The following is a 20,641-nucleotide window of genomic DNA, read 5'->3' on the forward strand; positions in this document are numbered from 1 at the left end:
GAAGTCAGTATCCATTTAAGAACCAATGTGAATTTGAAATCCAAACATTTATTTCAAAGAACAGTTATAAAAATAAACATGTATCAAGATACCATCTCCTGGTCATGTTTCTAGATAAAGCTTGCTGGGCTGGTGTGGAAGGGAAGAATTAGGGCATGTTAAGTGAGAAGCACACATGTACAACTTAAAATAGCAAAGGAAGAATTAATGTGTCTGAATAAAACACATTCAGATTAATTATCTTAACTGATGAGTATTTGGTTTACCTGTTCATTTATTCCAGAATTGGCTTAACCTACAGTATAGTATACAAGTAAAAAGTATAACAGGGAAAGTGCTAGGAAACCCATAAAAACAAAATAAAATAAAAATGTGAGAAAAGATTAATGGAATGGGAAAAGGAAAGAATATTTCACATTTCAAGACCAGATACAGTGGAGAAGAGAACTTAGAAAACAGCAGTACTAATATGAGGAGAATATGGTTGTGGGCCAGCAGCTGGAAGGTGGGTTCAGACCTGCAGTAGTCAGTAAACTGCTCTGGTAATCAGTTTCTTCATTTGTAAAATAAAAAGCTGAACTAGATCATCTCTGAGTTCCCTGTAACTCTACTGTCTACATTCAGTAAAACATATCTCCAATAGCTCAAAAAGGAAGGAAAGCCAGAAATACTGATAGCAAAATACTGGAGAATTCAAATACAAGATAAGAATGGTGAGTGTAATCACAAATCAAGTGATCCAAACCTATCTTTACTTATTCTGGAAAGAATTATAAAATAACTTTCCTAGACTTGGGGTTGTGAGTGTTGGTCACACCCACAGTTACTCACTAGGAGCAGTGGCAACTGGGCAGAGCACACTATAGCCTGGCAGAGAAAGCACTGGCCAGAGACACTCCAGGCCAATGGCCACGCTGATTTGGTGGCTTTCCTGTGACACAGAGAAAGGGTGAGCAGGTAGCAGAGTGGGTAAAGGCAGAGGAAGGGTGGGAGATGCCAATGTCAAAGATGAGAGTAGAAAGTTGTTTGGCAGTGGCAGAAGTAGGGGCAACAGACTCAGAAAAAGAAACAACAGAAATTCCCAGTCTAGCAAAAGACACTAGTACGAAGCAATAGATGTTCACTTCTGCGGAGGTGCCTGCTAGAGTTTTTATTGGGTTCCTAAGCTTTAGCTGTACAATTAACACTTCTGATGTGCCTGAGCAACAGCTAAGCCACTGGGGGCCTGTCCTAGGCATCTCTGATCTCCTGAACCACCTTACATTATACCCCATCTATCAGTGTAACTGCAGCATATCTCTGTTCCTTGAAATTAAAATAGCATAATGCAGTTCTTAAATTTAAATTGTAATAGCAATTACCTCTTTCAGAATCCTTTCATTAAAAAATTGTTGAAGTTTTTCATTGCAATAGTTGATGCAAAATTGTTCAAAACTGTTGTGTTCAAAATACTCTGTAAATATAAAACCAGAATCAAAAGTCATCAACTTCATATTATAAATTTATCTTAGGATAAAATTTTATTGTATCAATGCTTAGTTTAAAATTAGGTAAAAAAAATTTCATATAATTGTTTGAGACTCCTCAAATGCTCTTATTTCAAGACAAAATTTTTTAAGTATTTAAGTACTGAAAAAACTGTTTTACTCAACAAAAACAATGTGTGTTGAATGAGATAAATATTATATAGTGTAAGATACAAAATGTAAGCCACTTACAACATAATTTTCTTAAGCACAGGTGTTAATAGCAATCTAAATTAACTAAAGAACAAAAATGACTTAAATGCAAGTGCTTTAGATCTTTTTCTGTGTAATCTGTAAAATTACAGTTATAAGAAACATTATGAACACTAACTCATTTTTAAAATGAAAAGACTATATTACATTATCTCTAAGATCCCTGCAGCTCTAAAATGTTATGATTCTGTGTATGTGCCTGTTACACTAAAACTAGTGCAGACCAGGAAACAAATGTCTGAAGATCTTAAGTCAGTGATGAGTGTTTGCCTACCTTTGAACAAAAAGTTTTAACTTTGAACAAAAGTTTTAACATATACATCACATCAAAACCAAAACTCTACTCCCCCCCAAAAAGTAAACACTCAAACCTTCCCTTGGCAAAAGCAAACAAACTACACAGGAAGAAAACACCGCTCATACACAGGCAGAAGGAACACCCACATTGATAAAGCCCAATATAAAATCAGTCAGATTTACTTTGAGATTTTTTACAAAACAGTCATTCAAAACAACATGGCATTCAGATGTTAGTGATCCATTTCATTTCTGATTGCACAGCCCCATGGTTGTTCTCAGTATTTATCTTGAATATACATTAACATAAAATATCTTGTATGTACTTTATGTACTATACTATGTGCTATATCCTTAAAAAAATATTTTTTCATTTGGTGGGAATTCATTGGAAATAGCTATCTGTTGATAACACTAATGATGAATTTCTACATAGAGCAATGAGTTTGGCTTATATGGTAGGTCAACTTGTACCCAGCACTACACTATTGTCAGTGGTTTTAAGGACTTAATCTTCTTTATTAGTAGCATTCAAGACTTTACCTTTATTCAGTTGCATTCATTTAGGAGTACAGAAACATCCCCTAACAATAATGGTTTCAATCAACATGTTTTTTTTCTTTTTCTTTTTTTTGAGGTGGGGGAGGGGACGAGGGGGGAGAGAGAGAATCTTAAGCAGGATCCACACCTAGTGCAGACACCAAGCAGGGCTCAATCTCATGACCCTGAGATCATGACCTGAGCCAGAATCAAGAGTCAGACACTTAGCCAAATGAGCCACCCAGGTGCCCCTCAGTCAACATGTTTTAATTTCAGCATTAGTGTGACCAAAATCTATGAGTTTTCCCCTTTTTTAAGCATCGGCTTCCTATTTAAATTACATTATGAAATGAAATCTAAGTATGGACATATAACTGAAAATATATCAAGTGAAAGATATTACAAGGGAAAAAAGGTTTTTTTACATTTTAAATATACATGAAAAACTGAATAAAAAATATCAAATACAGATTCATGAATAAAACTGTACTTACCGAAACCAGCAATATCTAGGACTCCAATAAAATAAGATGATGTTTCAAAAGGAAAACACTGATTTACTCTGTTTACCACATGATCAAAAAGATGGCTATAGACAGTCTTTGCCAAGGCATCACGAGCATTGTTTGCTTGCTCCACTTTCAAGGGTACCCTATAAAAGAAGACTATACCAATGAAACTTTTTTACAGTAATAACTGGGAAAATAATGCCAGATACCAAGATCAAAGTGTATCTAAAACATTCACTGTGAGGAACAAAATAAATAGCTACAGAAGGTCATCTGCCAATAGGCACAAATAAATGCGGCTAAGAAGCATAGTAAAAGAACTAAAGAAGTTATCTACAGGTAGATAAAAAAATGTTTTATTGAGTAAAAGAAATTTAGGCTCAAAAATGGTTTAATCTCGGGGCACCTGGGTGGCTCAGTGGTTTAAGCCTCTGCCTTCGGCTCAGGTCATGATCCCAGCGTCCTGGGATCGAGCCCCGCATCGGGCTCTCTGCTCAGCAGGGAGCCTGCTTCACCCACTCTCTCTCTGCCTGCCTCTGCCTACCTGTGGTCTCTGTCTGTCAAATAAATAAATAAAACCTTTAAAAAAAATGGTTTAATCTCAATTTATGCTTTATTGCACATGATGAATATATAAAAAATTATTCAGAGGAATAATCTTCCTTTCAACCTTCAAAGACTTACTTTAAATGCAAAAGAAACTGTTTAATTCAGGGTAACTTTAAAGTATGGTATCTTATTTAACACTGTTTAGGAAGAAATGTTTACATCTAAAAATCTGGACTGTCCAATTCTACTATTTAATATAAGTAACTACACAACAATGCTAGATGTTGCAGATACAGACACAGATCCCTCTTCCTAAAGAAAATTATACTCTAATGAAGAAACTACCATAAAAGTGAATTTTCAAACAGCATGCTAAATGCTATCATAAGGGTAAGTATGAGGCACCATGGGAGCACCCCCCCCAAAAAAAAGTCAAATTTGGAAGTAACCTTAAAAGTCTTTCAGGTTGGGGGGGCGCCTGGGTGGCTCAGTGGGTTAAAGTGTCAGGTCATGATCGGCTCAGGTCATGATCTCAGGGTCCTGGGATCAAGCCCCGTTGGGCTCTCTGCTCAGCGGGGAGCCGGCTTCCCCCTCTCTCTCTGGCTGCCTCTCTGCCTACTTGTGATCTCTGTCTGTCAAATAAATAAATAAAATCTTCAAAAAAAAAAAAAAAAAGAAAAAGTCTTTCAGGTGAGACTAATACTTGAATCCCTTCTAAACTGGTTTTCCAACTTAAAATTCCTGCAACAGAACCCCTTCCTAAAGTGAAACTTCTCTGAGTACTCCATACATAAAACACATAAAAGAAGTGCTTTAGAACAAAGGGGAAATGAAGGAAATGCTACCTGAAGATCACACGCGTGTGCATTTACTGGAGCTCCCTTGCGCCCCAGAAATATCTCCAAGGAAAAGCAACTGTATGGCACTACTGTACATTCTCCTTGGTAAGGTTTACTTTATAATAATTTGGAATTAGTTTAGCAAACAATCAGGCTAAACATACCTTGCTAATGTTTCCCAAAATGTAAGAAGTACCAAACTTTCTGCGTGGCTAAAGTTTGTTTTTAAATCCTTCTTGGATAAATTTGTTGAAAATCTTCCTGAAATAGGTCACTAGAGCTCACTAACTGCCTTATTTAGCAAGGGATAGAGGATCTGACTTTTTCCCCTACAAATGAAGATCTTAACAGTGCCTCAGAATGATGGCTGAATATCCATTTTATTTTATAGTATCAAAAACAGAAATGCCTAAAACACAGGATATTGAGCCAAAAGTGTACAGAGACCCAAATACAACCTAGAAGTTCTTGGTTACAGATCAGAGAAACTTTGGCTACACTCTTATTTCCCTATCATTTGCAATTTCCTCTAAATGAAGACTCCAAGAGGTAAGGGGGAAATCCATTTGCTGAGTGTTTTACTGGAGTAAGTTTTACTTAGTAAGTTTTAGAACATGACAATTGCAAGGAAAATCACTTTTAAAGTAAAAATGATCTGTTTCCTTCTGAAACTAAATGGCGATGGTTGTACAACCTTGTAAATACACTTTAAAAATACTAAACTATACCTTTTAGAAGAGTGAATTATATCTCAAAAATAAAGTCTGGAAAATTTGGAAAAAAATTGTTGCCTAAAACAAATATTAACATAATCAACTCATATTTTTGTAGTTGTACAAAAGTAAACTTCTCTTACTTTATAAACTACAAATCTGTGCCATGCGGCATATCTGTAAGGAACAACTTTAAGAGCTGTGAAAGTCAGCATTTACTTGTATAGTAGATTACTGCAGTAATATGTACAGAATTCTTACCTATCAAGCACATGTTTTAGAACATTATAATGATCATAAAGATCAACTTTAAATCTCATTGTTCTCAAAGAAAGATTTTTCCCTGACAAACTACAAGGCAGCATTTTTACAGAGCAATGAGTTAAGGAACTTACTTTATAACTGTTCCTTTGGTGCCCCCTGCTGTTGTTAGCATGACTCTTGTAGTTAAACTTACACGAAGATCATCTTGATCCAAACCTAGTAATTCAGCACAATATTCCAATGCCTGAGTAGATTTATTCTTCAGATTACAACCACCTAATGAAAATACATTTAAATTTCAAGTTAACAGACATTATATAAACCAGATTTCCAAGATCACTTCTTAGAAGTATACTTCACTTACATAAATCTATGGAATAGATAAGGCTTAGTTGTGACTTTTAATTTCACTTCACTTTTTTTCACCACCCACTCAGTGGGTTAAGCCTTTGCCTTTGGCTCAGGTCATGATTTCAGGGTCCTGGGATCGAGCCCCGCAGTGGGCTCTCTGCTCAGCAGGGTGCCCACTTCCTCCTCTCTTCCTGCCTGCCTCTCTGCCTACTTGTGATCTCTGTCAAATAAATAAATAAAACAAAATAAAAAAGAGAGAGAGAGAGAGACGCCTGGGTGGCTCAGTCCGTTAAGCGGCTGCCTTCGGCTCAGGTCATGTTCCCAGGGTCCTGGGATCAAGTCCCACATTGGTCTCCTTGCTCAGTGGGGAGACTGCTTCTCTCTTGGCCTCCTCTGCCTCCCACTCTGCCTGCCTGTGCTCTCTCTTTCTCTCTGGCAAATAAATAAAATCTTAAAAAAAAAAAAAAGTCATACTGCCAAGGTCAATGGGAGACCCTTACTCAAGACAGTCCACGATATAATCTTTCAGCCCATCAATATTAACCTGGACTGTTTCATTTTTTATGACCTGGCAAGGAGAATATACTGATAGATTATAATCCTTGTAAATCTCTAGAAAAATATAGTACCTTATCATTAAAATTCATATGATTCCTGAAAACCTTAAGGAATAATTTTAATAGCAAATACTGGCATTTCAGTAGGTCACTGTGGCTGGCTGTCAACATATGAGGTTTTATTTATGTGTGTGGTGTATCTGTATGTACCCATGCTGGATATGTACATGCTCCTGTTGCTCAGGAAAGAGAAAGAGGGTGAGGAGCTAACTGCTATTCCCTGTACATCATATCCATAGATTTCTAGTAAGGGAGGATGTTTTAAAAAAATATTACATAAAAATAACTAGACTGTAATGCTTTAGCCTCTGGCCTGATGTGGTATTAAGACTTATTAGCTGTGTGACCCTGAACAAGTCACTTATTCTTTCTGTGTTCAGTTTCTTCATCCATTTAACAGATAATAACTGTACTTATCCAATAAGGCTGTTATAGAGATTAATGAGGTTATATATGTGAAGTTCTCAAAATAGTACCTGGTACACAGTAAGCACTATATAAAGGTTAACTATTATCATTTTTATTGTTACTACTAATATTTTAAAAGTAAACATTTTATTAATATTTTTAAGGTTTAATGTTTATAAGTAATTCATCACAAGATTAACTTCAAAACTATAAAGAATGTGAAAAAATCCTAAGTTTATAAAAAAAACAAGCTTATCATGACAAATTAGTAAACTATTTAATACCCTGGTCTCAGGAGAAATAGACCATGAGATTTCCTAAGAATAAGGGTTGTGGGCACCTGGGTGGCCCAGTTGGTTAAGTGTCTGCCTTCAGCTCAGGTCATGATCCCAGGGTTCTGGGATCAAACCCCGGATGGGTATTTGATGAGCAGGAAGCCCGCTTCTCCCTCTGCCTCTGCCCTTCACCACTGCTTGCACATGCACACGCACCCTCTCCCTCTCTCTCTGTCAAAAAAATAAACAGAATCCTAAAAGACGAAAGGGGGGAGGAGGATAGGGAGGAGGAGAAGGGGCTTCAGGATAACTCACTGGGGAAAAAACAGCTTTTTCAGCAAATGGCACTGAGACTGGGTTTCTGCATGCAAAAGAATGAAGATTGATCCCTGCTTCACACCATAAATAAAAATTATGAGCTAAAGACCTAAATTATGAACTAAAACTATTAAACTCATGATCTTGGACCAGGTAATGGTTTCTTAGATATGGCACCAAGAGCACAAACAACAAAAGAAAAAATCAGACAAATTAGGCTTCATCAAAATGAAAAACTTTTGTGTTTCAAAGAACATTACCCAAAAATTTAAAGGACAAGACACAGATTGAGAGAAAATATTTGCAAATTATATATCTAATAAAGAACCTGTGTCTAGAATGTAGTTTTTAAAAAACTCTTACAACTTGACAATAAAAAGACAACCCAATTAATGGGCAAAGGATATAAATAGACATTTCTCCAAAAAATAGATACAAATGATCAATAAAGACATGAAAAAATGTTCAATTTCATGGGCCTTCAGAAAAATGGAAATAAAAACCACAATGAAGTAAAACACTTCACACACACTAGGATGGCTATAATGACACAAACAGTGTTAGGATGTGGAGAAAGAGGAACCTTCATACACTGCTGATGAGAATGTGAAATGAATATAGCTACACTGAAGAAGCTGTGGATATTTTTGTAATTATTTCATCAGAAAATTTATTCTACTATAAATGTTTAGAATACTCCTACTTATATTGAAAAGGTTTTTTGCATGATAGCATAAATGCTATTTTTAACAATAGGGATTTGGGAAGGAATGAGAGGTAAATGCTGAAGTGATGAAAATGTTCTAAAAACTAACCAAAGTGATGACTGCACAACTTTGACTCTATTAAAAACCACAGAATTGTATATTTTAAATGGGCGAATTAAACAGTCTATGAACTATATTTCAATAAAGCTGTTACCAAAGAAAAAGAACAAGGGGACAAGAATACTTAGAAGATATACTGAACCTTTAATTCTATGAAAATAAGCTTACTACTGATTTCTAGCTTCTACACACATACACACACACCATTATCTAAATTACATAGCTCTCAATAAACTGACCATCAATAATTCATTAATGTCTGTAAACATTTCTTTTTTACTGTTTTGCAAAGTTTCTTACACACTTTCAGGAATTAGGGAATCACTTTTGTGATGCAGAATTTTAAAAACAGGCATTTTTTGCATATGCTATCACATAAAACCTTTTCAATATAAGTAGGAGTCTTCGAAACATTTACAGTAGAAAAATTTTCTGATAAAATAATTATAAAAATATTCACAGCTTTTTTGAGTTGCTAGGATATGCCAAAATTGAGCTCTCTAGGAGGAAAAAAAATCGATTCTAACTAGAAAGAAACCATTTGGATCTATAGTAAGGATCACAGAAAAGACGAAGATTAATAAAATCTGAGCTATTAAAATAAAAATAACCTATTTTATTTTCTTAAAAGATTTTATTTATTTGAAGAAGAGAGAAAATGAGCAATGGGGAGGCAGAGGGAGAGAGACAGAGAGAAGCAGACTCTGCAGGGAGACCCTCAGGGGGTTCAGTCCCAGGACCTGAAGATCATGACCTGAGCCAAAGGCAGACGCTTAACCAACTGACCCACTCAGGGACCCGAAAATAACCTAGTTTATTAGTTTCCTTAATTTGTTGCTTCACTCCAAATCTTCTCTGCTTTCTGCTCATTTTCCTTTCAACAGAAGGAATTTTGAGAAGAAAGATAAAAGATAATATAAATATGTGCTATTTCCCTTTTAACTGTTTAAGTGCTTTTCAACTAACTGGATCACATCACATTTATGATCCTCTGTATATATCTGCACGCTCCACCACAGCATAATGAGATGTGAAAATGGCAACTATCGCTTCTAACATTTCCAAAGTGGGCCTTAATCTAAACTTTTTTTGTGTTATTTAGAACTTCCACATACTCCCTTTGTATAACAATACTACAGAGCAAATGAGATATGTTTTAACATTCATTACATTTTCAAAATAAGAATATTGAATCCCTCACAAAACCTAAAACTTTAGTGTACGCTAAGAACATACTGATTTTTTTACATTTTTTACATTTTAAACTAGAATTAATCTGTATTTTTATTTTACTTATTCATTAAAAACACAGTGATTACTATGTGCTGGACATAAATATTGACATCATTTAATATTTAACACATTTATTCCCCTATACAACATGAGGCAGGAGTGTTGTTATCCCCCATTTAGAGGTGAGGAAACTGAGACACAGAGAGGTAAAGTTCCTGGCCCAAGGCCACACAAGCAGGTAATATGCTTGTGATGAATACTCTGGCTCAAGAGCATGTACTCTTCAACACTACACTGTGCTGCATCTGATGTTACCGACTGTGCAACATCGCAGGATATTAAATCTGAAAGTCATGAAGACTGTTTCAGTCTGCTCATTCACAGATCGGGACTCTCAGTGAGGTTCAGTGACTGGAGGCAATTTGGGACAATGATCACAAGTACCTGAGTGAATCAGACTTGGGGAAAACCCAGCTTTCACATCTACAACTTCATTAGTAAATAAATTACTTATGCAGAGGTTTCGCTTCCATAAAATATAGATAATGCCCTCTATCCCATTATCTTTATGAAGTTTAGATTATGATTATGTTGTTTACGATGAAATACAGTATATGAAAGGTCTTGCACATAGCAGCACATTTTTAAAATGTTCTTTCTTCTTACTTCTGATGTTCCTTCTTTATATGCATATATACAATGGCTAGGTACTACACTTTAAAAGTACTTCTAATGGACTGTTTCTTCATTATTTTACAAATGAAAAAACAAGCGTCAGAAAGCTTCTGGGATCTGACACTAAAGCCCATATTACTGACTACCATATTAAATGATCCTTTTGATTTTTTTAACTCGTTCTTAGTATAAAATATTTTAATAATGTATTTACGCAGGAGTCAACAATTTTTTCTCCTAAGTGTCAGATTTTAGGCTTTGCTGGCCATATAGTTTCTATGACAACTACTAAACTCTGCTGCTGTAGCATGAAAGCTGGCACAGATAAGACATAAATGAATGGGTGCAGCTTTGTTCCAACAACACGTTATTTACAGAAACAGGCAGCTGGTCAAATTTGGCCATGGACCATAGTTTTCCAACCCCTGTAATTCATGGATCAAATTTAAGATTATACAAAAAGTCTTATTGTTTATGTAGAGACTGAAACACCTAAGTTGAAAAGTTACTATCATGCAAGCATTAAAAGCTCTTTTCAATATGTATAAAGTATAACCTATTTCCTTTCCCAAGTAATAAAGTATATGGGCTTGTTCATATTCAATTGCCCTAATTATTGATCAAAGTTTATATCAATGAACTCGGAAAATGTCAAAATTCCTTAATAGTATGTGCACATACTGCAAAAGTATAATTATCAGTTGAAAATTTTAACTAAATATAACCCTGACAGTCACAGTTACTTATCCTTCATAAAATGAGTTTATTCCCCATCAGTATCACTGACTTGTTCAAAACAGAGTTCATAATGACTAATAATGCAGCATCCTTCATTCCCAACATTCACCATGTAACATAATATATTCTAGAAATTTCAGGGTATTAAAAACATGCATACAAACAGATTGAATTTACATATGACAAAGAAATGACGGAACTTCTTTTATTCCTCTTTAAACAAAACAAAACAACCACAAACAAAAAAACCTGAAGTGTTGCCGGCTTCCTCAAAATCAATATTTCCAAGGTGCAGGACACCAGCTACTACCCGGAACAGATCAAGCTTTTCTTCATCATCCAAACCAATCTTTTTCATGGCTGTGCACATTCTAATAAAATCTCCATGGTCATCTAACAGAGGATCTTTCAAAGAACCTGCCTTAAGATACTACAAAACAAGAAGACATCAATTAATTGTTCTTTGTCATTATTTAAGTATATTAAAACTACTACACAAGGTCTATTAATGCACTAAATGACATGCAAAAACAAAATGTCAATGGAAAAACTTTACTATCCTAACAATTCAAAAACTAAATATGCAAAGTGTACACCGGATCTCTCTGTATTAATTCTTTCAACTGCCTGTGACTCTACAATTATCTCAATAAATATCAGTCAAAATGGAATGAGAGGTTTTCCAGTTAAATTACAATTTTAATTCTAATGCATTATAATGCTAAAATACATTAGATAAAAATCTAAACTGAGTGAAAAAGAAGGGAAGATCAGTGGTTGAAAGGAATCAATATGAATCCACAGGTCAAAAGGAACTAAGGTGAAAAATTATAATAAAAATTCAAATATAACACTTAGCATTATATTCCTTTAGGTTAACTGCCATCAACTGCATCAGTATTCAGCAATAATAAATACTGGAAAGACTAATAACAATTTTCATAACCAGAGAACCATTTTTTAGATCTTCCTATATAAGCGTATGAGGTACGGTGTATTAGTAAGCATTGTGCTTATTCAGAATTTATGCAATGACTCACATTTCAGAAAAAATAAAGAAAAATTTTCTCTCCTAAAAGAATTTACATCTAAAGTATTCATTTGTTAGAACCTATTTAAAAGCTCAGAAGAAAAAATAAGAAAGTTAGCGCTGCAGAAATCTTATAGAAGTAGAAAAATATAAGTTACTGGACACAGAAAAATTGGACTAGGAATTTTCCAGAAATTGACAATGAATAAGTAAAATTAAACAGGTAACGCAGCACCAGAATTAACTGCCCACTAAAGACATCTCTAGGAGATTTTTTTCCCCCTCCCAGATGCCAATTCCTTCCCAGCTAAAGTTGTGATTATCTTCCACAAAATTCCTTAAAATGCTTAATTATGCTCGGGTGAAATTTCTGGAAAATGTCTAGATAAAGAAATTTAATTTTATTCTTAAAAGAAGCAACGGAAATAATCACATGCAGCCAAAGTTAACAGAAAACACAGATCATGCAGAATTTTTAGTCTTGCAACTGAATGGTTACTTCATTTAAAATCTTTCTAATCAGGGGCGCCTGGGTGGCTCAGTGGTTTAAGCCTCTGCCTTCGGCTCAGGTCATGATCCCAGGGTCCTGGGATCGAGCCCCGCATCGGGCTCTCTGCTCAGCGGGGAGCCTGCTTCCCCCTCTCTCTCTGCCTGCCTCTCTGTCTACTTGTGATCTTTGTCTGTCAAGTAAATAAATAAAATCTTTAAAAAAAAAAAAAAAAAAAAAAAAAAAAAAATCTTTCTAATCAAATATTAAGAATATATTATTATGGTAGACTAAAAATACTGCATTTTCCTAAAAATGGCACACAGCTTAGACACTCAAATGGAATTAGGCAAAGGATTCTAATTAGTCAAAAATTATCACCTCATCCTCCTGATAAAGAAGACATAAAAAGTAATTTAAACATATTAATCCATTATTCACTTATATATTTTTATATATACACTCAATAATATGAACAAGCTATCTCACAAAGTTTGATGACTCTAGAATCACAAAGAGTACATTTTCATCTTATCAGAATACAAAGAGTACGTGTTACTCTTTGGAGAGTAAAATCTAGTTTTCCTCCCTCTTTACCCAGTTTTTTCCATGTTAAAGATAAAATTTGGAGATCTATCTTTTTCCTTAAGGACAGATGCACTATCCCACTAGGTAATGTTTCCATTATCTTAGTAGGAAGAATAAAATTTCTGTATTTTGATGATGCTTCATAAAAATAAAGGTTATCATGACAAAGGAAGATACCATAATAAATATTAAAGTTACTTCTTAAAGTTCCAACCATGAATTTCACATAAACTAAAGTTTATGATTTATAATTCAGCTATTTATGCCTAAAACAGTAATTGTTAGGGCACCTGGGTGGCTCAGTTGGTTGAGTACTTGACTCTTGATTTCGGCTCAGGTCATCATCTCAGGGTTGTGAGGTTGTGCCCCCCAGAAGGCTGCATGCTCAGTGGGGAGCTTGAGATCTTCTCTCTCCCTCTCCCTTCCCCTCTATCTCTCCCTCCACTCTATGAGCACTCTCTCTCTCTCTAATAAATAAAATCTTTAAAAAATAAATAAAAATAAAATGATACATTTAACTTAAATAAATTAACTGTACTCATCTGCTTAGAATTTGAAATAATGGGAATTTGTGTTTGTTTTCTGTTCTTTTCTAGGAACATATTAAAGACATAATTCATCTCACTCATTTTGAAAGGAGTCAAAACCATCTGATTCACACATTTAAAACTGGATATAATAAAAACTGTACAATTAAACATCCAATATAAAACCTTAAATAGAGACAAAATGAACTAGTCCCTAAAATTAATCCTGACTCAGTATTTCATAATTTAACCTCCTGGAGTAGATATAACTTAATACTACTTATTACTTGAACATTACATATTAAAATTTGTAAGAGTTATAGATTTTTAGATTAAGGATTTAATGTTTTAAAAATAATAATAGTATAATTATATCTAATTGCCCTTAGAAATGTAATAAGTAAAACCTAAATATAAGACTTTCCATAGTATATTACAGAAATATAATGTTTTAAAGAGAAACATAACAATACATAAGCATTAGTTCACAAGAATGCTTACTCTATTTAATGTCTACTTCAAAACTTACTTCAGGCTTAAAGTAGAAAATAAATTATGGACATATTTTATACTAAAGTCCAAGTGGGTAATGTGAGAGTAAGTTAAAAATTTTATTAGCAAAGGATAATTCTTAGGCAATTATAATACCCTCATGTGGGGGAAAAAGAACAGGAGGATAGCAGTGCACTGAGGCCTAACTAAGAAAAACCAAACTTATAGCTTTGGTAGATACCAACAGAGGCATAAAGTACTACACTGCAAGAAAGACTTAGATGAGCATTTTGTTTTTTAAGTATAAGTCTAAAAGTAAGAAATATTATTTGGGCTCCAAAATAAAAAATGTATCTTTGAGTATGATTTTTTTGTTTTAAGGATTTTAATTTAAAAACAACAGTCTACTATACCTCGGGACTTTTTCGGTTCTGTAAAATCTGTTTGTCAGTTTCTTTGTTAGCAAAGTATCTAGTGCAGCCTCGGTTTAAATACTAGGAAAAAGAAATATAAATATAACAAATACAATCCACATGAAAATAATACAGAAGAAAACACAATTTATCAAAACAGTGGTAAACAAAAAGAACTTTTAAATATAACCTAAATATCATTTAATCTCTCAATTACAACTGATAACTTCTATATATTATAAACGTTTTTACTCCTACTAATCAAACCAGGGATATTTAAAATTCTGATTTTTGAAAGCAGATTTAATTAAACAATTAACATAAAAATCAGTACCATAAAGCTTTCCTATTTTTAAAGGGTAGCAATTTTAAATCTCAATGTCAAATATTGTCTTAAAAATACAGTTCATAAAATAAGTACTATAGATAAAATGAAAATCACCTTTCTACTAAATATATAGTCTCAAATAAGAACCTATACATTGTGGTTTAACATTTCAAGTAATATTTTTAATGCTGAGTAACAGAATAATATCCCTAAGTTTCTTAATTTCTGATTTTTAAAATGAGTTCTTCAAAACATGCCATCTATATTTGTTGACAGTTAACAGTGACCACGCATAAATTACAATACTTGCTTTACAAACCTTCATAGGTATCCAAATAACAATTTCAGCTCTTATCTCAATGATTTACTTTGCTGCCCAGAAGCCTTTTAAAGACTAAGTACTAAAAACATAGAAGAAGGGAAGCAGCTGAGAAGAAAATAATTTATTAGTCCCAAAGTGAATCTATTACCCACACTGAAGGTGGGCGTATAGTCAGGAAGGAAGTACACAGGAAACAAAATGGAAAATGTTTTTAGGGGCACCTGAGTGGCTCAGTCAGTTAAGTGACTGTCTTCAGCTCAGGTCATGATCCCAGAGTCCTGGGATTGAGCCCCACATCAGGCTCCTTGCTCAGTGCGGAGCCTGCTTCTCCCTCTCCCCTCACCTGCTGCTCCCTGTTAGTACTCTCTCTGTGTCAAATAAATAAATAAAATCTTAAAAAAAAAAAAAAGAAAATGTTTTTAAACATTTCAGCTTCTCTTAAATTAGGTCACTATGATCCCACTGCACCATGGCATGAATTCTGAGATTAAATACACCACACATCATATAGATGTTATGAAAAAAATGTACATTACAGGGGCGCCTGAGTGGCTCAGTGGGTTAAGCCTCTGCCTTCAGCTCAGGTCGTGATCTCAGGGTCCTGGGATCGAGCCCCAAATCGGGCTCTTTGCTCGGTGGGGAGCCTGTTTCCCCCCTTCTCTCTCTGCATGCCTCTCTGCCTACTGGTGATCTCTATCAAATAAATAAAATCTTTAAAAAAATATACATTATATTTTGAATGATTTGGAAATAAATTAACACTCTAGATGATATTAATTTAGATGATATACATTTATTTGTGTACCTCCATTATAATGAAATATTAAAATACAGAGAAAACCAGAAAACGATATACAATGAGTTGTTCTTTCTACCTTCGAATCTTCAGGAAAAAAAAATAAGAGAGGGAGAAATAACATTGTTAAGCAATTTCAATTTACTATTTCAAAAAATGCTATTTTCCTTAGTAAGATAATAGTAGCTTAATCATATAAAGGCAAAACAAATGTTTTCTTTGCTAGCAAGGGTTTTATCTCCACAACCCTATATATTGCTTTATCAAATACTTGGCTTTTGGAGAGCTAAACATAGTATTAAAACCAACTACTTGTTTTTTCCAACTGCCCTGTAACTAGAAAACTATAACTATTCTTGCTATCCATTCTCATTCTATCCAAGCTTTATTTCTATTCAAGGATCTCTGCATGACTATAACAAATGCTCATAAAACATACGCAAAAATATTTGAATATCTGAATAATGCAATCTTTTAAACCTTTTATTTTCTAAAATACATGAGTAGTTACAAATGTTTTCAAATAGTATCCCTACAATTCTTGATGTACTATTTTGGACAAAGTAGTGACAAAAAATTTTTTGGAACTGTTCAACACTACTTTGGAATTCTTTGTCTTTATGACCTTACCTATGAGTTATAATTGAAGACCTAAACTAATCCACAGAAGAACCTGATGAAACTATCAACACACTTTCAAGTCACTTGAAGGCAGAATCATTTGGGGGAAGGGATATAGAGATATGCATGTGCATGCATGAGAGGAATAACCAAGACAGCAGATATATTTGGGTGAAAGATAATACTGTTCCTCTAGTCTCCTCCTAACCACTATAAGAACTCTGGGAAGTGAAGAAATCAAGGCTCCCAGTTCATATTACAGAGGCAGGAAACTCTCTAACCTGATAAAAAATTTCAGTAACTACCTTCCAAGGATGACTGCCATTGTGCCAGGAAAGGCTATACATTCTAAGATACACAAAAAATATGCTCTCAAGCCTCCAAACAGAAAGAAATGTTAAATTAAGAATAGTCACATTACTTTACCATTAACTCAGAGCCAACATCACATCCTCATTATTAAATTTCATATGATTCATAGTAACTTATACTCCTTTTCTAAAAATCATTGTATAGAAGTATCTCTGCTATCTTCCCGAAGATAATGTGAGCAACTAACCTCAAATTCCAACTGATTTAATGAGTTCTAGAGAAGGTGAGACATTGTAGGAGTATATGAATAGGTGCAGTTGTACAGCATAAAACAGTAGTTTTAGGTTTTCCAAATACATATTAAAAGAAACTGACTGAAGTAATAAAAGCTGAATTGCAAACATAAACACAGACACAGAGAACAATAATTAAAGATAATATGTGTCACGATTCTCATGTGGAGAACTCCTACCCAAAGAGGATTATCCACAATCACCTGGAGAACTTTACTCAAACTTCCTTCGTTACCCATTCTCATAATCCCGCATATTCCTCACAAGGACACTGTTCCCTAGCTGTGAATTTGTAAACCGCTAGCCATCTCCAGTCTGACCACTTCTTGAAACTCTATTAGCTTGTGATTCTTGGCACTCCTCATTTTCCTTGTACTTATCGTACAGTCCCACTTGGGCTTGCTTTCTTGGGCAACTCTTCACCACCCACACTCTTCAACTCCAGAGTCTGGATACTGGCACATGCTTTTCTACATTATACAAACTCTCTGAACAATCTCATCTACTCACTCTCATAGTTTTAACTACTACCAGAGTACTGACATCTCCCAAACCTATCACTACAGCATTAATAATAATCTTCAGATTAGGATACCCAACCATCTTCTAATCCTCTCCCTAAGGTGATCGTAAGTTCCAAAACTAAACTCAACCTATATGCCACAAATCTTCCATCTGGCCCTCGTGTGGTATTTACATCCACCCAGTTACCCTAGTCAAATTTGGAAAATTATTCCAGACTTCTCCTTCTCCCTACCATACTCAGTCTCCAATTCCTATCACTTTACCTCCCAATATTTTGGACATCCCATACTCTCTAACCAAATTCAGGCCCTAAGTAACTTACTTCAGTAATAGCCATAAGGTTCCCAACCAATTTACCCCTACTTGTATTTTCTATCCATTCCCTACCCCACCCTCTTCAAGATACCCTCCATTTTTAAGCCAGAGATAAGCACAGACCTATCCAACTTTCTACTTAAATCCCTTCAATAGCTCCTTATTAACTACAGAAGACCAAACTTTCTACCCTCAACTCCCACCATTTCCTGCCTTACCCTTTAAGCTGTTTCTTGCCTTTCTTTGTTCACCTTTTTGCATCTAGTAGGAATACTCTTTGCATCTTTCTTTCTCTAGTTAACACTTGAAAATCCTTCAGGATTCTGATCAAATATCAGTTGTTCCTTGAAGTTCTTCCAAAATTCCCAGCATCCTATGCATATCTCTTTCTTAATCTTTCAACCTGTCAGTCAGGCTTTGTGTTTGTACGTGTGTGTGTGTGTGTGTGTTTCACACCAGATTCTAAGTTGCTCATGAGCAGGAACTGCTCATCTTTTTCACCTAGGCACAATGCCTGGTACCAAAAAAGCAAGCAATAAATATTTACTGTTGAATTAAAGCCAAAGATAACTCTAAAAAGTAGTATTACAACAGAACTATTATAGATTTCTTATTGAGTTTAAATTGATAAGTGGTTTCCCATCTACTCTTTTATCTTTCTGATTACATTCTCTTCATATAGTACTATATTATAAATTCAGCAGTAAATCTCAATAGAGACCTACATTCTATCATGTTACACTTGATGTAATATAAGTTACATACAACTAGATATCAGAATCCATTAAAGTAAGTTTTAGAGTTGAAGTCAATTAAATTTGCAAAAACTCTTAAGTAATTTCTTTTCATCCAACCTACCCGAAAATTATCCGGAGAGCTCAAATGAAGTTTTTCCCTAATATCTTCAGAAGCACCAGCACACAACCTATAAAAGATATGATAATTCCTTTCCTCTTTGCCTTGAACACAGATTCTAGATTTCTCTAGAAGGTAATGTGAAACAAATCCTCCAACAACTGAACTCTGAAAAACAAAACAGAGAGAAAATACATTTTTGCATTTAAGGTCTGAAAGTATAACCTACCAATGTTGAATTATTCTTCTAATAAACATTTGTCTATATCAAAGAGATTGTAACAGTTATCAAGTAAAGGAAAAAAAAGAAGATAACTAAATAAATGTAAGCTTACAATACTTTGAAGGTCATACTGAATATATATATTCTCCCAATTAGCTAAAGTAAAGAGAGAAACTCAACTGGATTTACCATGAGTTCAATGACAGTACCAATTCTGTCAAGACCCTTGCGTTTTTCTTTTTCTTTCTTTTTTTTTTTTAAGTAGGCTCCAGACCCAGTGCAGAGCCCAATATGGGGCTTGAACTCATGACCCTGAGATCCAATCCTGAACTGAGATCAAGAGTTGGACATTTAACCAACTAAGCCATCCACGTGTCCCAAGACCCTTGTGTTTTTCACAAACACTTCCCAAAGATATCATCCCAAAACTCACTCTCACTTACCTTTTCATTGAAATGTATTTCTACAAATTTTCCAAATCTACTGCTATTATTGTTGCGAACAGTCTTTGCATTTCCAAAGGCTTCTAAGAGTGGGTTAGCTATTGAAAAAGAAATTAAAATATTTCATCAAAAAAACAGCATAAAGGAAAATTACAAAACTATATGCACAGTATGTTTCCTTATTAATACAGAAAAATGTTTTCAAAAATATTACCATGAAGGAATTCACATGTAATGTCAAATCCCTCAAATATCTATTGATTACCACTATATTCAGGCCCTAGTAAAGTACAGAAGATGGGGAAACTACTCAAATTATGTAAAAAGAAATTGTAAATGGTAAAGGAAAGACTAAATTTTAAAGTCATTAGGTTACAAAATTTAGAACTCAACTTTAAAAATTACTCCCTATAAATTTAAAGGTTTTCACAAGTCCATCAGCCCTAAAGGAATAGGGACTATAATATAGAGTAAACAGCAAACCCCTGGTGAACAGAATACACGCAAGAGGTTATTAGTTGACTTACTTTCCTAAAATATTTTATATATTAATAAAGCCTCCATACTTAATATTTTCATGTACATCCAACAAAATCTAACATATAAGTTACAGAATGACTAAAAAAGATCCTCAGAACAACAGTTTTTTAAATCCCAGCCTACAAAAGACTCATTTTAGATGTAAAGACACATGCAGATTGAAAGTGAAAGGGTAGAAAAACATTTATCACACAAAAGCCAGAGTAGCAATACTTCCATCAGACAAACTAGACTTTTTTGTTCTTGTATTGTTTTTATCCTGCTTTGGTGACAGGGTGGCACTGGCCTTATAGAATGATTTTGAATATGTTCCCTCTATTCCACTATTTGTTAAGACTTTGATAAAGACTGTCATTATTATTATTTTGTTAATGTTTTGGAAGAATTCACAAAGCCAATGTGGTCTTAGGCTTTTCTGTGCTGGGAGATTTTTGATTCCTAATTCAATTTCCATTCTTTTTATTGGGCTAAGAAGATTTCCTATTTCTTGGATTCAAGATTCATGATTCAATTGTGGTAACTTGTGTGTGTTTAGGAATCATCCTGTTTTTGTCTAAGTTATCTGATTTGTTAGTATATAACTGTTTATAGTAATCTGTTATCACACTTTGTATTTCTGGGGCTATCTGTCATACTGTT

General features: G+C 34.3%; 1 protein-coding gene across 2 annotated transcripts in view; it reads right to left on the reverse strand.

The window, feature by feature from the left end:
- The window catches only part of MYO6 (myosin VI), a 148,559-nt gene that overhangs the window by 45,712 nt on the left and 82,206 nt on the right, over positions 1-20,641 (reverse strand). For both annotated transcript variants that reach the window (XR_013966971.1, XM_080805710.1), the window contains exons 8-14: positions 19,463-19,560; positions 18,800-18,964; positions 14,430-14,510; positions 11,142-11,322; positions 5,582-5,726; positions 3,071-3,228; positions 1,362-1,453 (exon numbers count right to left, since the gene is read on the reverse strand). Coding sequence is in view for 1 of the 2 variants with exons in the window: in XM_080805710.1 (XP_080661836.1) it covers positions 1,362-1,453; positions 3,071-3,228; positions 5,582-5,726; positions 11,142-11,322; positions 14,430-14,510; positions 18,800-18,964; positions 19,463-19,560 (920 nt within the window). In the remaining variant the exon portion in view is untranslated. The remainder of the gene's footprint in view (positions 1-1,361; positions 1,454-3,070; positions 3,229-5,581; positions 5,727-11,141; positions 11,323-14,429; positions 14,511-18,799; positions 18,965-19,462; positions 19,561-20,641) is intronic.

The sequence above is a fragment of the Martes martes genome (genome assembly GCF_963455335.1).
Source record: "Martes martes genome assembly, chromosome: 6".
NCBI classification, from domain to species: domain Eukaryota; kingdom Metazoa; phylum Chordata; class Mammalia; order Carnivora; family Mustelidae; genus Martes; species Martes martes.